At 37.4% G+C, this 21,248-nt stretch overlaps 1 protein-coding gene across 44 annotated transcripts in view; it reads left to right on the top strand.

The window, feature by feature from the left end:
• The window catches only part of SORBS2 (sorbin and SH3 domain containing 2), a 211,665-nt gene that overhangs the window by 173,874 nt on the left and 16,543 nt on the right, over positions 1–21,248 (top strand). For 27 of the 44 annotated variants that reach the window (XM_059882265.1, XM_059882270.1, XM_059882267.1 and 24 more), the window contains 7 exons: positions 546–634; positions 1,995–2,041; positions 10,347–10,461; positions 11,248–11,376; positions 12,760–12,963; positions 15,779–16,555; positions 18,768–18,962. In XM_059882265.1, coding sequence (XP_059738248.1) covers positions 546–634; positions 1,995–2,041; positions 10,347–10,461; positions 11,248–11,376; positions 12,760–12,963; positions 15,779–16,555; positions 18,768–18,962 — 1,556 coding nt within the window. The remainder of the gene's footprint in view (positions 1–545; positions 635–1,994; positions 2,042–10,346; positions 10,462–11,247; positions 11,377–12,759; positions 12,964–15,778; positions 16,556–18,767; positions 18,963–21,248) is intronic. The other 17 variants (NM_001372109.1, XM_059882291.1, XM_059882288.1 and 14 more) reach the window with 1 other exon arrangement.

Below are 21,248 nucleotides of genomic sequence, written 5' to 3'. Positions count from 1 at the left end.
ATGATGGCCTATTAAGCCTTAAACCTTAAGATGTCATCTTCAGATTCAATAGGTCATTAAACACAGAGAGAAAGAGAGAAGAGAACGGTCACGATGTAGTTCTGCCATCATCATATTTTTTTTCATTACTACATCCTTAAATTGTTCCATAACATGCTTCAGTTTTTATAAATGGTTGCTCCCGTCTTCATCTTCTATAGGCTCTATCATAGTAATTATAAACTGGTGGCAAAAAGAACAGCAAGTATTAAATCTTTGAGATGAAAAATCCCTGTAACTTTGAATTACCTATGCTGCAGCATAAATTATATCAGCAGTGTAACAATTAAACCTTTATATTTATAATACTTCTGAAATCTTAGATACTTTTCCTCTAAAAGTGCTCTGTTTTGTGTCTTACATCACATCTTTGTAATTCCCTATGAGTTTTAGGCCTGTGTTTTCCATTGTGGTATCTCTCCACGTTTGAAGGGGAATATAGTTGCCACCAGGAAAAATGCTTTTGATTACGTGGATACTCACTCTGGCCCTGTCCTTTCCAACAGACCATGAGTCCCCTAGGAGTTACTCGGCCACACTGACTGATCTTGGAAGAACCACACCCAGGGAAAGAAGAGGAACTCCAGAAAAAGAGGTAGTCTGCTTAGTGGCATCTGAGTCTTTTTCAACAATATACTTGAGAAAGCATTTGCCAGCCAAAGTTATGTCTAAACCCAGTAAAGAGCCCTGATTAAAAACATTAAAGTGTTGATGGAGAAACTAGAAATTAGTTTTCCCTGGAGCCCAAGCAAAGGATTTGAAGCCACGGCATTCTAACCTGAGCAGCACGTCTCCCCCAGTTGTAGTCCATTTTTGAGAGTGACTTTCTGAGTCTTGACCTGACCTATAGATTAATAGCTTTGTCTGAAACAGTCTTGAGTTGGGCCACCCCTTAGAGGAAGAAAGCTTTCCCTATCGAGATTTCTGGCCCAGCGATGAAGGGGACGGTCCTATCAGCTGTGCTGCAAATCAATACAAATTCTATGGAAATAATTTTTGCTGCCCTGCTTTTGTTGGGGAGGATCCCTGAAAAAAAACCTGCTGTTCCTGGGAACCCCCAGCCTGCTGGCTCTTGTCCATGGTCCTGAGCCAGGCTGACGGTCTGGCTTGTACTATCTTGGAGCCATGAAGGTTTGATAGAAACAGAAGGCTGGTCCTGGAGTGTCAGCCACTCCAGAAAGTTCTCTACCAGTGTCTAACACAATCCAGTGCCTATGGATCCAGGATCCAAAGTCAGGAATGATCCAGGATGCCCAAAGTCCACCAGAGTCTCAGGGAAAGAGTGGTGAGAGGATGATTGGCATCAGAGAGGAAGAGCTACAGGTGCCCCAGGCAGATCTGTGGGCCCCAGAGCGTGAGTGTGGGCTCGTGTCGAATCTGGTCAGGACTCAAAGATAAGCGGCTGGTTTACTGGGTGCTGAAGAGTTCCTGGACTCCCCAGGCAATACAAAATGACCAAGCCCATGCTTTTGGCCACTAACTAGCCTCTCCATGATAACTAGGCTATATTTCTTTGCTACGATGTTAACAAGTGTTTGGTAAAAGGAGTAATGACTTCCTTTGTGACTTTTTCCAGTCCTTTAATTATGGTTCAGAAGCTGTGTCAATACTTAGGACACAGAACAATTGACCTTCCATGGTTATCCCAGGAAAAGCCAAAATTATACGTAGGACCAAATCCTCTGCAGGCATTTTATTCCCCTTTCATGGCAGACATTTACCTTAGTCCCTAAGATGAAATGTGATATTCAACAATTATGGTGAATAGGTCATCTGTTATAGTTTAACTATCTAAAAAGAACCAATTGATTTGCTTATAAATTGCATATATCATTTACATTGTATGTGTTTAATAAATCCTTCAAGTTTCATTTCTCTTTAATTCATATGAAACTGATTTTTTAATAGGAAATCCAAAATTTTAAGTTAGCATCAACCATTTCTTTCCTTTTCAGAAACTGCCTGCAAAAGCTGTTTACGATTTTAAGGCTCAGACATCCAAGTAAGTATAAGCATTCATCATATGATTTAAGTTGACTTTAAATACATAAATAATACTTTAAAAGACAAATATTGCACTGTGATGTGTTACAAATAAGACCTAGTTCCCAATTTAGCAATCAACTCTAATTAAATGGTTCCTTTAGAATTAATTGGGATGTGGGCGTAATTTTATTTTCATTTGAGTTTCATTGAGAAACATTGAGTTTTAAATTACACTAAATATGTTTGAGAACAATGAGTTCAAAAGGATAGGAAAAACAAAACGAAATTAAGGATTTTTGTTTCTAGAATTTTCATGTCAAGAATGAAGTAAAAATAAAGTGTTGGGGAGTAATTAACACTTAGAGAATTTGATAACATTTATTTATCCAGCTATATCAAGGATAGTTTGTGGTTAAAGACTATAACTGTGTACAAAGACTCCTATAGTAAAAATCTCCATTTCTCAATACTCAGAGCTTAAAGACTCTGAGCACATTTTTATCCTGTGGCCTTTTTTTTTTTTTTTTTTCTTTTTCAAGAGGTTAACATTTTATCTATTTATTTGGCCACAATGAGGGTCATGTGGGATCTTAGTTCCTCAACCAAGGATCCAACCTTCCACCCTCCACAGTGGAAGCATGGAGATGGAGTCTTAACCACTGGACTTCCAGGGAATTCCCTATTCTGTGGTCTTTTAATGTTGGTGTTTTCATAACACAAATTGTGTTGGAATTTTTCACTTTTTTTTTTAGGAACTTGTTCATCAGATGGGCACATGGTTAGGGAAAGCTAATAGTAAGCACATGAGGAGGTTTAAATAGGAGCAAGACTTCCAGCTCTGTTATGGTCCATGTCACATGCCTAACTTAAGAAACTTTGTCCTCCAATAGACTAATTCAAGATACTGGCATTAAATTACACTATGCCATTTAGATGCACTATATACAATGGCCAAAGCATTTGTTCATAAAAATGCATATTATATGAATTAATAGTTAAAGACTCCATCTCTGGCAGAAGACATATAAACAATAAAACCACTCAAAATTTGGGAATGAATAAGAAAATGCTATTTAGAGGTGAAGATGTTGAACATGACTTAAATCTGGGGTTAAAAAAAAATTCTGAAAGAAAACTTACAACTGTTTTTTTTGATGAGAGAAGTAACATCTGCTCTGTTTCCACTGCCATTCTTCGGATGTAGTGTGATCATTCATACAAGGCATGTCAGTTTATAAAATAATGATTTAAAACATGTAAATTTCATTTCTTCTTTATGACAAGCAAATGTGTCCTTAGATGTGTGAAGCCCTGAGGGATGACAGGATGTAGAGAAGAAAAAAGATCTACAAAAATCAACCCCAATTAAGAAAATGGCAATAGGAACATATATATCAATAGTTACTTTAAATGTAAATGGATTAAATGCTCCAACCAAAAGACACAAGCTGGTTGAATGGATACAAAAATGAGACCCATATACATGCTGTCTATAAGAAACCCACTTCAGACTTAAAGACACATATAGACTGCAAATGAGAGGATGGGAAAGTATATTCCATACAAATGGAAAGCAAAAGAAAGCTGGAGTAGCAATCCTCATATCAGACAAAATAGACCTTAAAATAAAGATTATTACAAGAGATAAGGAAGGACACTACATAATGATCAAGGCATCAATCCAAGAGGAAGACATAACAATTGTAAATATCTATGCACCCAACATAGGAGCACCTCAATACATAAGACAAACACTAACAGACATAAAAGGAGAAACTGACAGTAACACAATAACAGTAGGAGACTTTAACACCCCACTCACACCAATGGGCAGATCATCAAAACAGAAAATTAATAAAGAAACACAAGTCTTAAGTGATACATTAGGATGAGATGGATTTCATTGATATCTTCTGGACATTCCATCCAAATGCAGAAGAATATACCTTCTTCTCAAGTGCACATGGACTGTTGTTCTCCAGGATAGACCACATTGTGGGTCACAAATCAAACCTCAGTAAATTTAAGAAAATTGAAATCGTATCAAGAATCTTCTCTAACCACAATGCTATGAGACTAGATATCAGTTATAAGAAAAAAAAACTATAAGAAACACAAACACGTGGAGTTTAAACAACACGTTTCTACATAACCAATAGCTCCCTGAAGAAATCAAAAGGGAAGTCAAAAAATTTCTAGAAACAAATGACAATGAAAATACAACTCAAAACCTATGGGATGCAGCAAAAGCAGTTCTAAGAGGGAAGTTTATAGCAATACAGTCCTACCTCAAGAAACAAGAAAAACATCAAGTAGACAACCTAACTTTACACCTAAAACAACTGGAAAAGAAGAACAAAATACCCCCCAAAATTAGCAAAAGGAAAGAAGTCATAAAGATTGGAGCAGAAATAAAGAAAGAATAAATGAAAGAAACAATAGTAAAGATTAATAAAACTAAAAGCTGGTTCTTTGAGAAGATAAACAAAATTGATAAAACTTTAGCCAGACTCAGCAAGAAAAAAAGAGAGAAGAATCAAATTGACAGAATTAGAAATGAAAAAGGAGAGGTTACAACAGACAATGCAGAAATACAAAGGATTATAAGAGACTATTATGAACAACTATATGGCAATAAAATGGATAACCTGGAAGAAATGGACAGATTCTTAGAAAAGTTCAATGTTCCAAGACTGAACCAGGAAGAAATAGAAATTATGAAAAACCCAATTACAAGCTCTGAAATTGAAGCTGTGATCAAAAATCTCCCAAAAAACAAAAGCCCAGGACTTTTGTGAAGATGGCTTCACAGGAGAATTCTATCAAACATTTAGAGAAGAGCTAATGCTTATCCTTCTAAAACTCTTTCAAAAAATTGCAGAGGAAGGAACACTTCCAAATTCATTCCATGAGGCCACCATCACCCTGATACCAAAACCAGACAAAGACAATACAAAAAAAGAAAACTACAGGCCAATATCACTGATGAACATAGATGCAAAAATCCTCAACAAAATTTTAGCAAACAGAAATCAGCAACACATCAAAAAGCTCATACTCCATGATCTAGTTGGGTTTATTCCAGGAATGCAAAGATTCTTCAATATACCAAACAAATCAATATGATATACCATATTAACAAATTGAAAAATAAAAATCATATGATCATCTCAATAGATGCAGAAAAGCCTTTGACAAAATTCAGCACCCATTTATGATTAAAACTCTTTAAAAAATGGGCATAGAAGGAACCTACCTCAACATAGTAAAGACCATAAGCCTACAGCAAACATTATTCTCAATGGCAAAAAACTGAAAGCACTCCTCCTAAGATCAGGAACAAGACAAGGGTGTCCACTTTCACAACTATTATTCAACATTGTTCTTGAGGTCCTAGCTACAGCAATCAGAGAAGAAAAAGAAATAAAAAGGAATCCAGATCAGAAAAGAAGAAGTAAAGCTCTCACTGTTTGCAGATGACATGATACTGTACATAGAAAACCCTGAAGATAGTATCAGAAAGTTACTAGAGCTAATCAGTGACTTTAGCAAAGTTGCAAGATACAAAAACCAATACACAGAAATCACTTGTATTTCTATATATTAACAATGAAAAATCAAAAAGAAATTAAGAGATCAATCCCATTCACCATTGCAACAAAAAGAATTAAATATCTAGGAATAAACTTACCTAAAGAGGCAAAAGAACTGTACACAGAAAATTATAAGATGCTAATGAAAGAAATCAAAGACAACATAAACAGGTGGAGAGATATTCCATGTTCCTGGGTTGGAAGAATCAATATTGTGAAAATGACTATATTACCAAATGCAATCTATAGATACAATGCTATCCCTATCAAATTACCAATGGCATTTTTCACAGAACTAGACAAAAAAATTTCACAATTCATATGGAAACACAAAACCCCCCAAATAGCCAAAGCAGTCTTGAGAAAGAAGAATGGAGCTGAAGGAATCAACTTTCCTGACTTCATATTATATTACAAAACTACAGTCATCAAGACAGTATGGTACTGACACAAAAACAGAAATATAGACCAATGGAACAAGATAGAAAGCCCAGAAATAAACCCATGCACCTATGGGTACCTTATTTTTTACAAAGGAGGCAAGAATATACAAAGGGGCAAAGACAGCCTCTTCAATAAATGGTGCTGGGAAAACTGGACAGCTACATGTAAAAGAATGAAATCAGAACACTTCCTAACACCATACAAAAAGATAAACTCAAAATAGATTAAAGACCTAAATGTAAGACCAGAAATATAAAACTCTTAGAGGAAAACATAGGCAGAACATTTGATGACATAAATCAAAGCAAAATCCTCTATGACCCACCTCTTAGAGTAGTGGAAATAAAAACAAGTGGGACCTGATTAAACTTAAAAGCTTTTGCACAGCAAAGGAAACTGTGAACAAGGTGAAAAGACAACCCTCAGAATGGGAGAAAATAGTAGCAAATGAAACAACTGACAAAGGATTAATTTCCTAAATATACAAGCAGCTCATACAACTCAATGGCAGAAAAACAAGCAACCCAATCAAAAAGTGGGGAAAAGACCTAAACAGACATTTCTTCAAAGAAGACATACAGATGGCCAACAAACACATGAAAAGATGCTCAACATTGCTCATTATTAGAGAAATGAAAATCAAAACTACAATGAGATATCACCTCACACTGGTCAGAATGACCATCATCAAAAAGACTACAAACAATAAATGCTGGAGAGGATGTGGAGTAAAGGGAACGATCTTGCACTGTTGGTGGGAATGTAAATTGATACAGCCACTATGGAAGACTGTATGGAGATTCCTTAAAAAAAACCTAGGAATAAAACCACCATATGACCCAATAAACTGTGGAAAATTCTGAAAGAGATGGGAATACCAGACCACCTGATCTGCCTCCTGAGAAATTTGTATGCAGGTCAGGAAGCAACAGTTAGAACTGGACATGGAACAACAGACTGGTTCCAAATAGGAAAAGGAGTACGTCAAGGCTGTATATTGTCACCCTGCTTATTTAACTTCTATGCAGAGTACATCATGAGAAACGCTGGACTGGAAGAAACACAAGCTGGAATCAAGATTGCCAGGAGACATATCAATAACCTCAGATATGCAGATGACGCCACCTTTATGGCAGAAAGTAAAGAGGAACTAAAAAGCCTCTTGATGAAAGTGAAAGTGGAGAGTGAAAAAGTTGGCTTAAAGCTCAACATTCAGAAAACGAAGATCATGGCATCCGGTCCCATCACTTCATAGGAAATAGATGGGGAAACAGTGGAAACAGTGTCAGACTTTATTTTTGGGGGCTCCAAAATCACTGAAGATGGTGACTGCAGCCATGAAATTAAAAGATGCTTACTCCTTGGAAGGAAAGTTATGACCAACCTAGATAGCATGTTCAAAAGCAGAGACATTACTTTGCCAACAAAGGTTCGTCTGGTCAAGGCTATGGTTTTTCCTGTGGTCACGTATGGATGTGAGAGCTGGACTGTGAAGAAGGCTGAGCGCCGAAGAATTGATGCTTTTGAACTGTGGTGTTGGAGAAGACTCTTAAGAGTCCCTTGGACTGCAAGGAGATCCAACCAGTCCATTCTGAAGGGGATCAGCCCTGGGATTTCTTTGGCAGGAATGATGCTAAAGCTGAAACTCCAGTACTTTGGCCACCTCATGCGAAGAGTTGACTCATTGGAAAAGACTCTGATGCTGGGAGGGATTGGGGGCAGGAGGAGAAAGGGATGACAGAGGATGAGATGGCTGGATGACATCACTGACTCAATGGATGTGGGTCTGGGTGAACTCCGGGAGTTGGTGATGGACAGGGAGGCCTGGAGTGCTGCGATTCATGGGGTCTCAAAAAGTCAGACACGACTGAGCGACTGAACTGAACTGATGACCCAGCAATCCCACTCGTAGACATATACCGTGAGGAAACCAAAATTGAAAAAGACACATGTATCCCGTTGTTCATTGCAGCACTATTTACAATAGCTAGAACATGGAAGCGACCTAGATGTCCATCAACAGATGATTGAATAAAGAAGTTGTACATATACACGATGGGATATTACTCAGCCATAAAAAGGAACACATTTGAGTCAGTTCTGATGAGGTAGATGAACCTAGACCCTATTATACAGAGCGAAGTGAGTTAGAAAGAGAAAGATAAATATTGTATTCCAACACAAATATATGGAATCTAGAAAAATGGTACTGAAGAACTTATTTTCAGGGCAGCAGTGGAGAAACAGACATAGAGGATAGACCTATGAACATGGGGAGAGGTAAGGAGAGGGTGAGATGTATGGAAAGAGTAACATGGAAACTTACATTACCATATGTAAAATAGATAGCTAATGGGAATTTGCTGTATGGCTCAGGAAACTCAAACAGGGGCTCTGTATCAACCTAGAGGGGTGGGATTGGGGTGGGAGAGACAGGAGGGAGGTTCAAAAGGAAGGGGAATATGTGTAACTTTGGCTGGCTGATTCATGTTGAGGTTTGACAGAAAACAACAAAATTCTGTAAAGCCAATTATCCCTCAAGAAAAAAATAAATTAAAAAAATGAGACTTCTAGAAATTCTAGCTCTGAGATGAGATGAACATAATTTTGAAAACTGAAAAGTAAGACCAGTGTCCTTTTTTCCCAGATGACTTGAAAAATTTAAGTACAAGTCTTCACACATAGAAAAGATATCTTTTCATATTTAAAAGAAAAATAACTAGCTGTCTCTTAATTACTCTTTTTCTAAAGCTAAACTTTCTGATCTCATTTCCAGATACAAAACGTACTTAGTATAAATAAAACTGTTGGATTATAAACATGAAAATACTTCGGTTTTTATTTTCTATATTAGCCACATGCATAATGAGGGAAGTACTGTGCTTGAACGTAAGGCTCTGTGAATCTTCTTTGCTTTTAGGGTTACTGAACATTTAACACACTTGCATTGTGAAGATTTTAGCACTTCTAAATGTGTGATAATTCTTTTTACTATGCAACTTTTTTCAATTAATTCTTTTCATCAGTGTGAAATAGTCTGCATTTACTATAAACCTCTCTGCATTATATACCCTGCACACATAAATGCTCCAACTCAAGATCCTGAACAAAACAACACAGAAGATTTGGGAGTGGGAAGGCAGATGTGTGGGACCGCTGGGCTCTCGGCAAAAGATCTGAAATAAGTACCCTTCAGCGAGACGTAATTGTGGAGGCAGAATAACACAGAGACACAATCACCTGGGTGACGAAGCCATGAAAACTAAAGCAGTGAGGGTGAGACTTTAGGCATGAATTATTCATGATGAGTAATGTCTTTATAACTTAAAATTAAACACCCAGTCTACCTACTGTCTCCTTAGAAACGGCCAAAATGGAAAAGCATTCTGTTTCTTGAAATTATTTTTATATTTAAAAAACAAAAAAAAAGGAGGGTATAAGCAATCTGTGCATGTCTTTGCACTTGAAACAAGTTTATCTTTGTGATCATAGTTCATAATACTTTCCTGCATATTTGAAAGTTTCTAATCAATCTTAAAGGTTCTCATCATAAGAAAAAACAGGTAACTATATGGGGTAACTGTTAACTTCTTGTGGTGGTCATTTTGAAATATATACAAATATTATGTTGTACATCCAAAACTAACATAATATTACATGTCAATTATACTCCACTTTTTAAAAATATTTCTCATTGTGCCTCATTGAAAAATCAAAGTATAAAATCTTTCCTGCTTCACAAGATAAAATCATTATCAAGATACTCTACTTAAATGCCTGTCAACCAGCTTCAAGGAACCACAAATAAAATTTTTTCTCATGTTGGCATTTGTGTGCTAAGGCAAAATGATAATGAGCTTACGAGGAGACAAAGAGAGAGAGAGAGAAGTAACTGACTAGCTAACTAACTTCAGGACAAATAAAAATCAGTGCAGAATGAAACCAGCATTATTTCAAGCATCACAACTCTTCTCCCCTAAACCAAAGCCTAAATAGCAATCGTCTGTCCCCACCTTTGAATCTCATATTAATCTGCCTGTGATTTAAATCAGACATGATGTTTATATTTGCTCTTTTTCAGTCATTTCTAAAGTGATAATGTTTCAAATGAATTCTAAAAATCTTTCAAGGAGCATCCTTAGCTAACTGGGCTCAACAGATTTTTTTTCAATACTGGAAGTACATTAACCAGCCAAATGCAGATCCAGTGAGAATGCTCATCTGAAGAATAACTGCTATACATCGTGGAAAAAAAAATAAAACATTTAAATGTATCTCTTCCAGGGAGCTGTCATTTAAGAAAGGAGATACTGTCTACATCCTCAGGAAAATTGATCAAAACTGGTATGAGGGAGAGCATCACGGAAGAGTGGGCATTTTCCCAATCTCATATGTAGAGGTAAGCCCCTCCCCTTCCCCCCTACCTGATTATTGTTTCTAGAGTCACCATGGGTCAAGAATAGATAACTGCTTTGCAGGTAAGTTCATCTGTACCATTGTTCTAGACTCCACAGTTATGAGTTAATATATGATATTTGTTTTTCTCTTTCTTACCTCACTCTGTATGACCATCTCTAGCATCATCCATGTCTCCACAAATGACCCAGTTTCATTCATTTTTATGGCTGAGTAATATTCCATTATACATGCACCACATCTTTATCCACTCCTCTGCTGATGGACATTTAGGTTGTTTCCATGTCCTGGCTATTGTGAATAGTATTGCTATGAACACTCGGGTGCACGTATCCTTTTGAAGTATGGTTTTCTCTGGGTATATCTCCAGGAGTGGGATTGCTGGGTCATATGTTAGTTCTAGTTTTCATTTTTGAAGGAACCTCCATACTGTTTTCCATAGTGGCTGTATCAATTTACACTCCCACCAACAGAGGGGTGGGGAGTGGCGTGGGAGGAATTGGGAAACTGGGATTGACGCACATACACTATTGATACGATGTATAAAATAGATAACTAGTGAGAGCTTACTGTACAGCACAGGAACTCTACTTTGAGCTCTTTGGTGCCCTGATTGGTCAGGAAGTCCAAAAGAGAGGGGATATATGTAAACATATAGCTGATTCCTTTTGCTGTACGGCAGAAAGTAACACAACATTGTAAAGCAACTATACACCAATAAAATTTTAAAAAGAAAACAAAGAATAAAGAGAACTGTTCTCCTTTGTAGAAACTCACACCTCCTGAAAAAGCACAGCCTGCAAGACCACCTCCCCCAGCCCAGCCTGGTGAAATCGGAGAAGCTGTCGCCAAATATAATTTCAGTGCTGACACCAATGTGGAGCTATCGCTCAGAAAGGTAAGCGGCTTTCTTCCTTGGTGCATTTGAAAGGCTGCATAGTTTCAAAACTAAGACAGGTCATCTTCTTCCTTAGACAATTTTTGCATCTTCCTCGTTTTCTGCAAAGGACCCTGTAAGGCTGCCCTGAGTCACTGCTACCTACCTCTCCTGTGTCCTTCCTGATGAGGTCATTGTGAGATGCAAAGCTTTGCAGAGACACTTTTCCTCTGGGGGAGCTCCAAATTGTCTCCCAGGGGTGCCTCGGGCTAAATATCAGGAGCTGTACAAGTGAAAACATCAGAAGAAAATAGCACTTTAGTACACTTCAAAATATTGTTCTTCTGCTGCCTTGTTATTCAAAGGTTATTTCAAACTGGGTTTTGTAGCATTGGCTTGATCCTTCAGGTCACAGAAATAGTGACTGTAGAAGGTCCTGCTGCTGCTGCTGCTAAGGCGCTTCAGTTGTGTCTGACTCTGTGCAACCCCATAGACGGCAGCCCACCAGGCTCCCCCGTCCCTGGGATTCTCCAGGCAAGAACACTGGAGTGGGTTGCCATTTCCTTCTCCAATGCATGAAAGTGAACAGTGAAAGTGTGTCCGACTCTTCGCGACCCCGACCCCATGGACTGCAGCCCACCAGCCTCCTCCGTCCATGGGATTTTCCAGGCAAGAGTACTGGAGTGGGTTCTCCTGTAGAAGGTCCTAGCATTGCCAAAGCCAGGGGTTTTATGAAAAACATTACTGACCACTATGGCATGGCCACCCACCAGTCAGAATGGATGCTGGTATTACAGTGTCTTAATGCAGACCAGGTGGACGTGAGTCCTGGCCACAGCTATGCATTATTTAGGATGCTAGCTATGCCCCATCCTGTCAGCTTTTACTTTTTCGTTACTAGGCAGTGCATTATATAAAGAATAAAAATGGTGCGCTATCCAACTTCATCCCTTCCAGAGGTTGCTTTCTGTAACCCTTTTCAGACACACTGTCATCGCCATCTCTGGTGCACACTCTGAAGTTCTGCCCACTGCAGCTCATCCCCTTGAGTCTGTCAGTGATCAGATGATGGTCTTGTCACCGACACACTGCAGGTTAAACTACTGCACTTTCTGAAATAACTCACACATGACATTTCCCACAGGGCCAATCTGAACATGTGTAAAGCCCAAGTATCCTTAGGAAAGATTCTAATAAATGGATGATTACACTGTATATATGTTGATGAGCTATAATTTAGAAGTGAGCTCTGGAGGCTTTAGTTGTATTCTCCTAATGAAAACAAAACGCTCAAAGTATAAGACTTTCCCAGGTGTAAAACTGTTATTAAAAAACACTGACAATTATAACTTTTTATGTTATCGCATGTCTATTTCTAATGCATTTTCCTATTATTCATTACAGGGAGATAGAATTATTCTTCTTAAAAGAGTTGATCAAAACTGGTATGAAGGTAAAATTCCAGGAACCAACAGACAAGGCATCTTCCCTGTTTCCTATGTAGAAGTTGTCAAGAAGCATACAACCAAAGGCGCTGAGGACTACCCTGAACTTCCAATACCCCACAGCTATTCTAGCGATAGGATCCACAGCTTAAGTTCAAATAAGGTAAGAAGACGTTCTAGCATATTAGTATAATACATGGGAGCTCGGAGTAAGATAACTGGTATATATTAGGGCATTATGCTACATCTTATCTATGGCAAAGTGAAAGATTTACATGTTGTGTTTCTAAGTGTGAGTGCCAGGTCAAGTCAGTGTAATTTAGTTTTTCTTATGGGTGCTAGCATAATGGTTTCAGCTACACAAAGGGCAATGACATAAAGACTCTACTATCTTAAGAGAAGCATTTTCTTTTAGAGGGCTAAGGCTGTGCATTTTGTTTATTCTACTTTTCTTTGAAGGCTGGGTTTAGGAGCAATTACTCTCAATCCTTTAGCATTGGGGAGTGAAACAGTTGACTACTTGCTAATTTTGTTTGACTGGTGACAAAATTTTCCACAATCTTCTTTCGTATGTTTACTTTGCTAGCAGAGCTCAGCATTTAGATAGCAATATCCTTCCTTTGGTAGTTCCTACTGATAAAAAGAAAAAAATCTTCATCTCTGTATTAAATATCTGTCTTATCTAGCATTCAGTCATCTTAAAAGAACTACTGGGTAAATTTCAAAGTGACCGCCCTTTCAAATAAAAGGTTATAAGAAAGAATCAGAGCGTATCTACAAAGGCTTACTTAAAATTAAAGAAATTTTTCCATGAAGTCTTAATAAATATTGGCAATGTAGTAGTTTAAATCACAATGTTTTGATCTTTGTTGTGAATAGGATTTAAATGTATTTTCAATTTCCTAGGTTTTTCTTAGGATATCATATTCTACATTTTATAAGTAGAGATGTGTACAAATTTCACTAATAACTAATTAGTGTTTTATTCTCACTGTGGGGGAAAAATACATTAAAAAGCTTATGTCCATAAATTTAAAAAAATATTTAACGGTCCACCAACTGGAATCCATACTATGATGTCACTGGCTAAATGAAGGAAACTCCTTAATAGTTTTGAACCGAATCATTTTCATTAAAAAAAAAAAAAAACTGTAACGTACTTCTAAACCATGACACCCAAAATAAACTAAATGTTAAATATCCTATTTTCTAACTGATCTTTGTAAATAGAGAAGGGAATTCATTGTGATTTATGAATCACTCTTGGATATGCTCCAATCACATTTCTTTAGACGTACTATCTTTATTTAGGAGAGGTTCAGATGTAAGTTGGTATTATTTCTGATATTTCTGCTTTTAGTAAAGTAGAATCCAAGTCTAATGCTTTTAGAAGATAAGATAATTATAGGATACTTGTACTACAGGTATATTTTTTGTGATATAGGTATCTCAGGGTACTCGATTTAACTTTCAGTAGAGGCAAGCCCATGGTAAGGCTAAGCACTTTGAACCATTATCAAGTGTATTAGTGCCTGTGGTGGTAATGGCATTGGAGTAGTCGTAGTAACAGGTAGTAACGGTGGTAGTAATAGGAGTAGTAGTGTAGTAGTAGTCATGACAGTAATGGAATTTAAAGACCTTTCTTCCTCAGCCACGTCGTATTCCTGGCACTAAAAGGTGCTATGTAGCCTTTAATCTTGAATCTTCTATAAGGAGGCTCATAAACGTTTTGTGACTCTTTGTCTCGTTTATCCCACCCCATGGTGACGTGACATCACGTTTCCTTTTTTAAAAAAAAATCTAGATAAATTCATTAAACCCCATTCCTCTTATAGGATAGAAGTGAAAATTGAGTGCTGAATGCCCTGTGTGCTGTCCATACTAAGGCCCGAGGACCGAGAGTGCTGAGTGCAGCAGGGACATGTCATTCAAAGCAGTCAGCTGGAAAGTGCAATCTCTCTTGAAGACTTTTTTCTTTCCAAACCCCAATCATCTACTTGGAAAGAGCCAAAGTAAAATGTCTTCCGCCAGCCTATCTCAAATACTTCACATGTGTAGCATATAACATTCTTCCTAGTCAAAAAACAATATATAAATGTATTAGAATGTTCCTAGGCACATGTCAAGAACAATTTTAATGAATAAAAATTCTGTTTTGTTCAGTACATCCAAAATGCAATAGTCATATTAAGATACACAGAAGTATTTTTTTTTTACTTCAGGAGATTAAGTTTCATAAATTAGACCTCCACTAGTTTACATAAAATGTCAACCTTTTGAAAAAGAGAGTGGAAGTCCTGCCAGAAGTTTACTCCTGTTCACATCTTCTGCTCCCTTTCTGTGTAAACATTTACTTTGAATTTTTTAAAACTTTGAAATAGTAGTTATGTAAGTTCAGTCTCATTTGATCATAAGTTTCTCTTCTTAAAAAAATCTTTCTCAGAACATATTCATTTAGAAACGTGTTAACGTATAATGATGTAAAAATATTTTATGCCATATGTTATAATCACCTCGCAACCTAAGTGAGAAAATGATGAAAGTTCAAAAGATTTGGCACAGGAAGAACACTAAACAAATTCTGGGAATAAAAAAGGCTTAATTGTTGGTTTTCATCCTACATTAACATTATTCCAGAGTTGTTTATATTAAATCAATATCTAGAAACCTATTTTCAAAGAAGTAGTCTATTAAATCTCTAAATAATTTTCCTGTCTTCATAATCTCTATGACAGTTTTACCTTGTCATTTGACATTTAATGGACCTTTTCCAAATGCTAGCATAGTTCAGATCAATCTTTAATTAATATGCTAAGGATTTTATGTATTTAAATTCAAAAGCTATCAGCCAATCTACACCATAGCATAAGGTATTTTTTATATTCACCACGTCTTTCTGCATTTCTGTCTCTGTGTTTTGATGCATTATTTTCACTTTCATGTTTTCTGTAACATCATAATCCCTGCTCATCTCTAAGCTGGCTTCCAGTGAACCAGGCCCCCCTCTCTTGCACAAAGCTTCATGTGACCCAGATAGCGACTCTCTCCAGGGAACCACCCTGGGGTGGCTGTCCCTGCCAGCCAAAGGTGCACTGGCAAATCCTTCAGCCCCAACGCCGCCTCATTTTCTGGACAAGTTCTTGGATGAATTAGAGAAGCTTGGTGCTTTAGCTTTACCAGCTGACCCTGCCAAACCAGATACCCCAGAGGAGATCAACTTTGAGATTAAGGAGGACCCCTCCGCTCTCCCCCCGTGGCCGCGAGCACCCACACCTGCCAAAGCCCGCTCCTCTCAGCTGCCTTTGCTCCGCTCGGCTACGACCTCAGCTGCAGCCCGGCCTCCTGAGGCCACGGTGCTCCCAGATTCTAGAAAGACACCTCCGAACAAGTCTGCAGATGTGACCAAAATGAGAGAGGGCTCTGCAGGCCCAGAGAAGGTACTGGAGGCCCTAGGTGATAAGTTTGTGACCTCCGCACACCCTGGCCTGGGTCCCTTGCCCCAGACCCTCCCTGTCATTGGAGAGGAAGATGAGGAAGTCTATGAGGGGGTCAGGGCAGGCACCCGAAGAGGGCTGGAATCTCAAGATCCAGATGCCCTGTGCTGTGGCCGTGATGGCACAGAGGTGATATCACACCTGCACATTGAAGAGGAGGATGAGGAGAGACAAGCTGACTGCCCAAGATATCCAGTAGCCACCCTCACAGGCCCTAGGACCCCTAAGGAAGACAGCAATGCAGCAAAAACCAGTGATGAGGTATTTTAATGTTGCCTAATTCCTGAAGAACTAACCAGTCTTTCTACAATTAGCTAGGACAGTTAATCATATTAATAAACATCAATTCTGACATTGTCTTAGAAGGTTTTCACGCAATAAACACAGCACCATGCAGTATAACGGCAAGGTGGAAGGATGGATGAAAAACACATCAAATTTTAATAAGATGATGTATATATGTATTGTTATTCTGTTGTTTATTACTATAAATCCATATTTAAACATTTTTATAAAGTCTTTCTAATTTTAGTATTAATAATAGTAGTTAATATTTGAGGTCTTATTGAGTTTCAAATAGTTTTCTAAGAACAGTACATCTTTACTTTTCAAAACTCAATAGGGTGGGTAATATTATTATCATCCCCACTATACAGATGAGGAAATTGATACACACAGAGAGAGATTAGTTCACCTCCAGAGTGCAAAAACTAAATACCATTTCTTTGATATAACAGCAGTCTGAAAAAGAAGGAAGGAAAAAAAGAGAAAGAAAGAAAAGAAAAATATATATACACACGCCAGTTCCCTTTCAATTCTCTGTGAAGACGTAATTTTTTAAGTTGGTAACTACTTAAGAATTGGGTCCTGGATATTCACCTTACCAACAAAGAGCCTTGGGCAATGATTTTAATCAATAAAGAGGGAAATGCTCTAAATCTTTAAGCTTCTTGTAAGCTTCTCTCTTCTAAAAAAGACAAAAACAAAACTTGATATCCCAAATATTTAATCTGTGAATTAGAAAAGCAAATGTGACTACTGGCAAATATTAAAATTATGAAACCAAATCAATGAGTCATATTCTGCTGCTAAGCAAGTCACTTTCTCCCATAGCTCCTCTGTTTAGAAATCTTTTATTTTATTTTTTTATTTATTTTTTTATTGTCTATCATTTTATTATTTTTTTTTAATTTTATTTTGTTTTTAAACTTTACATAATTGTATTAGTTTTGCCAAATATCAAAACGAATCCACCACAGGTATACATGTGTTCCCCATCCTGAACCCTCCTCCCTCCCCATACCATCCCTCTGGGTCGTCCCAGTGCACTAGCCCCAAGCATCCAGTATCTGGCATTGAACCTGGACTGGCATCTCGTTTCCTACATGATATTTTACATGTTTCAACGCCATTCTCCCAAATCTTCCCACCCTCTCCCTCTCCCACAGAGTCCATAAGACTGTTCTATACATCAGTGTCTCTTTTGCTGTCTCGTACACAGGGTTATTGTTATCATCTTTCTAAATTCCATATATATGCATTAGTAGAAATCTTTTAAAATGAAAGTTTTTTTCTTGTGCATTTCATTTATTTGAAACATTTTTACATTATGAAAATCATTTTTAAAACCTCATAATTTCCTATTAAAACCTTACCAATAACAAATATAGAGGTATTTGGTCTATATGGGGTATTCTTGGGATTAAACGATGTTAAGTGTCCATTAGGTCACTGGACAGCCACAAAACCCTGAGTCTTGGCAGTTCCCCAACCAGGTGAGAAATGTCAACTGGACAAAGAACCCAGCCATGCCTGCATTTGTATAAAATAAACACACTTTTTAGTAATAGAGGTCATTCATTGCAGTAAATCAAAAATATTTTTAAGTCACTACTTAAATAACTTATTTTCCCTTCAATTTAAACAGTTTTAAGATGTGATTAGATATGTGGCTTGGTTCCCAGGAACTGCTGCTGCAGGCTGCAGGCAGCACCACGGGTGTGGTGTTCAGAAAGGGGGTGCTGAGTTTCACAGCCAGTTCCCAACAAGCACACACAGGCACAGAGGTCCTAACTTGCCTAGCTTTGTAACAAACCTACTCTTCATAAATTGCGATCTACTTCACAAGCAAGTTACAGACAGTCATTGCAGGGTTTTACACTTTTTTCCCTTCATGGTTAGAAGGCCCCACCTCACAAATACCTTATAAAATTGTAGACTATGGGAATTCTGATCTCCAGCCCCTCATATCAGAAAAATGAAACTGATCAAACCCACTGGGAATTTTGAATCAAATTCAGAAGTTAGTGCTTTCAAAGCAAGAAGTGGTCATAAATGTCACACACCTAGGGTATGTAGTAACTTTAAATATATTTAGGTGTGTGGGGGGGGCGGTGGTATTCTCTAAAAAGCATGTAACCTCCTCATTCTGGACACAAGCATAATCACATCTTGTCTTTCCTCAATATTTAAGCCATCTTCATTCTCTTCGGGACATCGAGTGTCTACATCTTTTTCCAGCTGTCTGCTTTCCTCCCCTCCCTTTCATTCCTCCTTGGCCACTGTCTCTGACCTGGTCCCCACACTCTCTCAGCCTACCCAGCCCTACTCATCTCTGCTCCTCCCTAAATACTCTTACCAACAGGAGATAAGTTCACCACAATTAAAGGTAACTGCATCTTGAGTGTGGTTTATTGCATGTCTTTCAATGAACTTCATTAATTAAATGTATGTCTTTAGATTCATGTCATCTTACAAGATTTAAAAAGTCATTCAATATTGGTTGCTAACTTTTAACATTATTAGCATGGCCTCTGTCTGAAAATTTGAAAGATACATTTGCATAGCAGCTATACATAAGAGTGAGGAGAAAAACAAGCTAAACTTTGTATAGTAATAAAAGGTGATCATTAGACTTTTTCTTTTTTTAAGTTGAGAATCAGCAGGAGAACCATCCCATTTAAAGGCATCAGCTATGTGCCTGTCATCTTCCATCACATCTTAGTGGCTCGTTGCCTCCTGAGTTTCCTAGCTAATCAGCAGGTTCAGCAGAGCCTGAGGGTTGGATGATCTTGAACTGACTGTCTTGAGCCTTGCTCTTCCACAAAATTGCAGGAAACTAATGAGGACATGGGAAGGAGGCTTCTTTTGTAGCAGTTAACAAAGCATCCAGCTCTGAGACCGGGCAGCTCTGCTGGTGTTTAACTCCCTCTTAGGATACCATGATAAAAGATTTTTAACACAATTAATGACTGACCTTGGAAAGACATTTAATGAGAACCACAACATGATATCAATCCATCACAGAAAAGTTCTACTTCTGTGTTCAGAACGATCCTCAAAACCTTTTCCTTTACACAAAAGGACTTCAGATAATGACTCATCCTCGCATGCAATCTTCTCCACTTGAAATGAGAGCCTCTCCAGATAAGTAAAAAATGAAACAAAACGAAGGCTCTGGTAGGCTCATGTTTTTGAACTATTAGTAGAAAGCACCAACACCTAAGAAATGCCATTTATGCAATCTTCCAAACCCCAATCACCGAATCTATTCACCAAAATAGTCCATCTATGTGAATTTTATCTTACTTAGAAAAGGAATCTTTTTTAGGGGGGGGGAATGTAACATATTTTAAAGACTAATTGTTCTTTGCCCTTTGAGGTTTTATCTTAGCTGGCAGGCAATAATTAGGAAATTTTTAAAATAATAATAATTCTTTAGATAAGGTATAAGACTAAGAATTTGCCTTCTCTGTGTGTGTGTGTGTGGTTTTCTTTTAGAGCCAAAATATTTATTCCTTGCCTCTCCCTACCTGTTCTTCAGCCAATCGGTTAGCCAATAAGTGGGCAAGTAACTTGAGAATCGGAGTTCTCTAATTTAGAGAGATGGAACACTCACTGTTGTAGTGTCAAGGACAAAACCAGAATTTAAACAGGTTTATTCTCCTGCAAGAACCAAGCTCATCTCATACATTCTTTATGTCTCAGTTCATAAAATGATATGAGACCATGGAGATATTCATAGTAACTATGTTTTCAAAGAATACTTAAATAATTAATTCCAGAAAAATAGTTATTTTTCTCCTTTTATTTGAGAGCAAATGTTAATTTTAATCTCCTATTGAGTTTTTTGAGACTCTTATAAGTCAATTTTTTTATTCATAGAAAGAATACAAGTCAACTGAATTTATGCTTGTAAGTGTAGATACAAATTGAATCAACTACAAATTTTAGGCCATTGTTATGGTTTAATCCACATCTGACACAGTAAAAATTGATGTGAATCCTTTAAGAAGGCTTCCTAGTTCTCTTGTTTCAAGAATGTTAAAAATTAGGCTCGTTACAAAGAAGAAAAATAACCTACCACTAAAAACAAAGAGAAAATAAAATGGCAGTAATGTTTTAGTAGGCATATTATAGTATGCATGAAATCATTATAACATTTTTATCAATACTCATCAACCACTATTTTACCTAACCCATATTAATTTAATGCAGTTTTAGTCTTCTAAAGTATTTTCTGAGATAATATAAGTCTGTCACATGCAATGCAAAATCATTTGTAAAAGTTGCCACCACTTTATAGATTACAGAAGACTGAAATGTACATATAAATTATGAATTTGATACGTAAATCAGAATCCAACATTTTTCTAGTCTTTAAGCATCTTTTTGAAAATAATGTTTTTTCGCAAAAAAGAATTATTATAATCATCAGCTTTGATGTAAGTTGAACTTCCAATTCTATGTAAAACTCTTTTGTAAAAATCCATCTAGCCCATGGATTCAAACTGCAGTGGAAGTGCTTTGTAAACAGATAGAAAGACTCTTCGTGTTTTTTTTCCCCCCCAAGAAACTCAGTTATTACGGTACCATAAGGAAGTCTCCTCACCTTAAAGCCATCCCAGCAGAAGGTAATCCCCTTGAACACAGTTTCCAGCATGAAATTAAGCCC

Source organism: Bos taurus, chromosome 27 (genome assembly GCF_002263795.3).
Source record: "Bos taurus isolate L1 Dominette 01449 registration number 42190680 breed Hereford chromosome 27, ARS-UCD2.0, whole genome shotgun sequence".
Taxonomy (NCBI): Eukaryota; Metazoa; Chordata; class Mammalia; order Artiodactyla; family Bovidae; genus Bos; species Bos taurus.
This window is presented reverse-complemented; position numbering and strand designations above follow the sequence as displayed.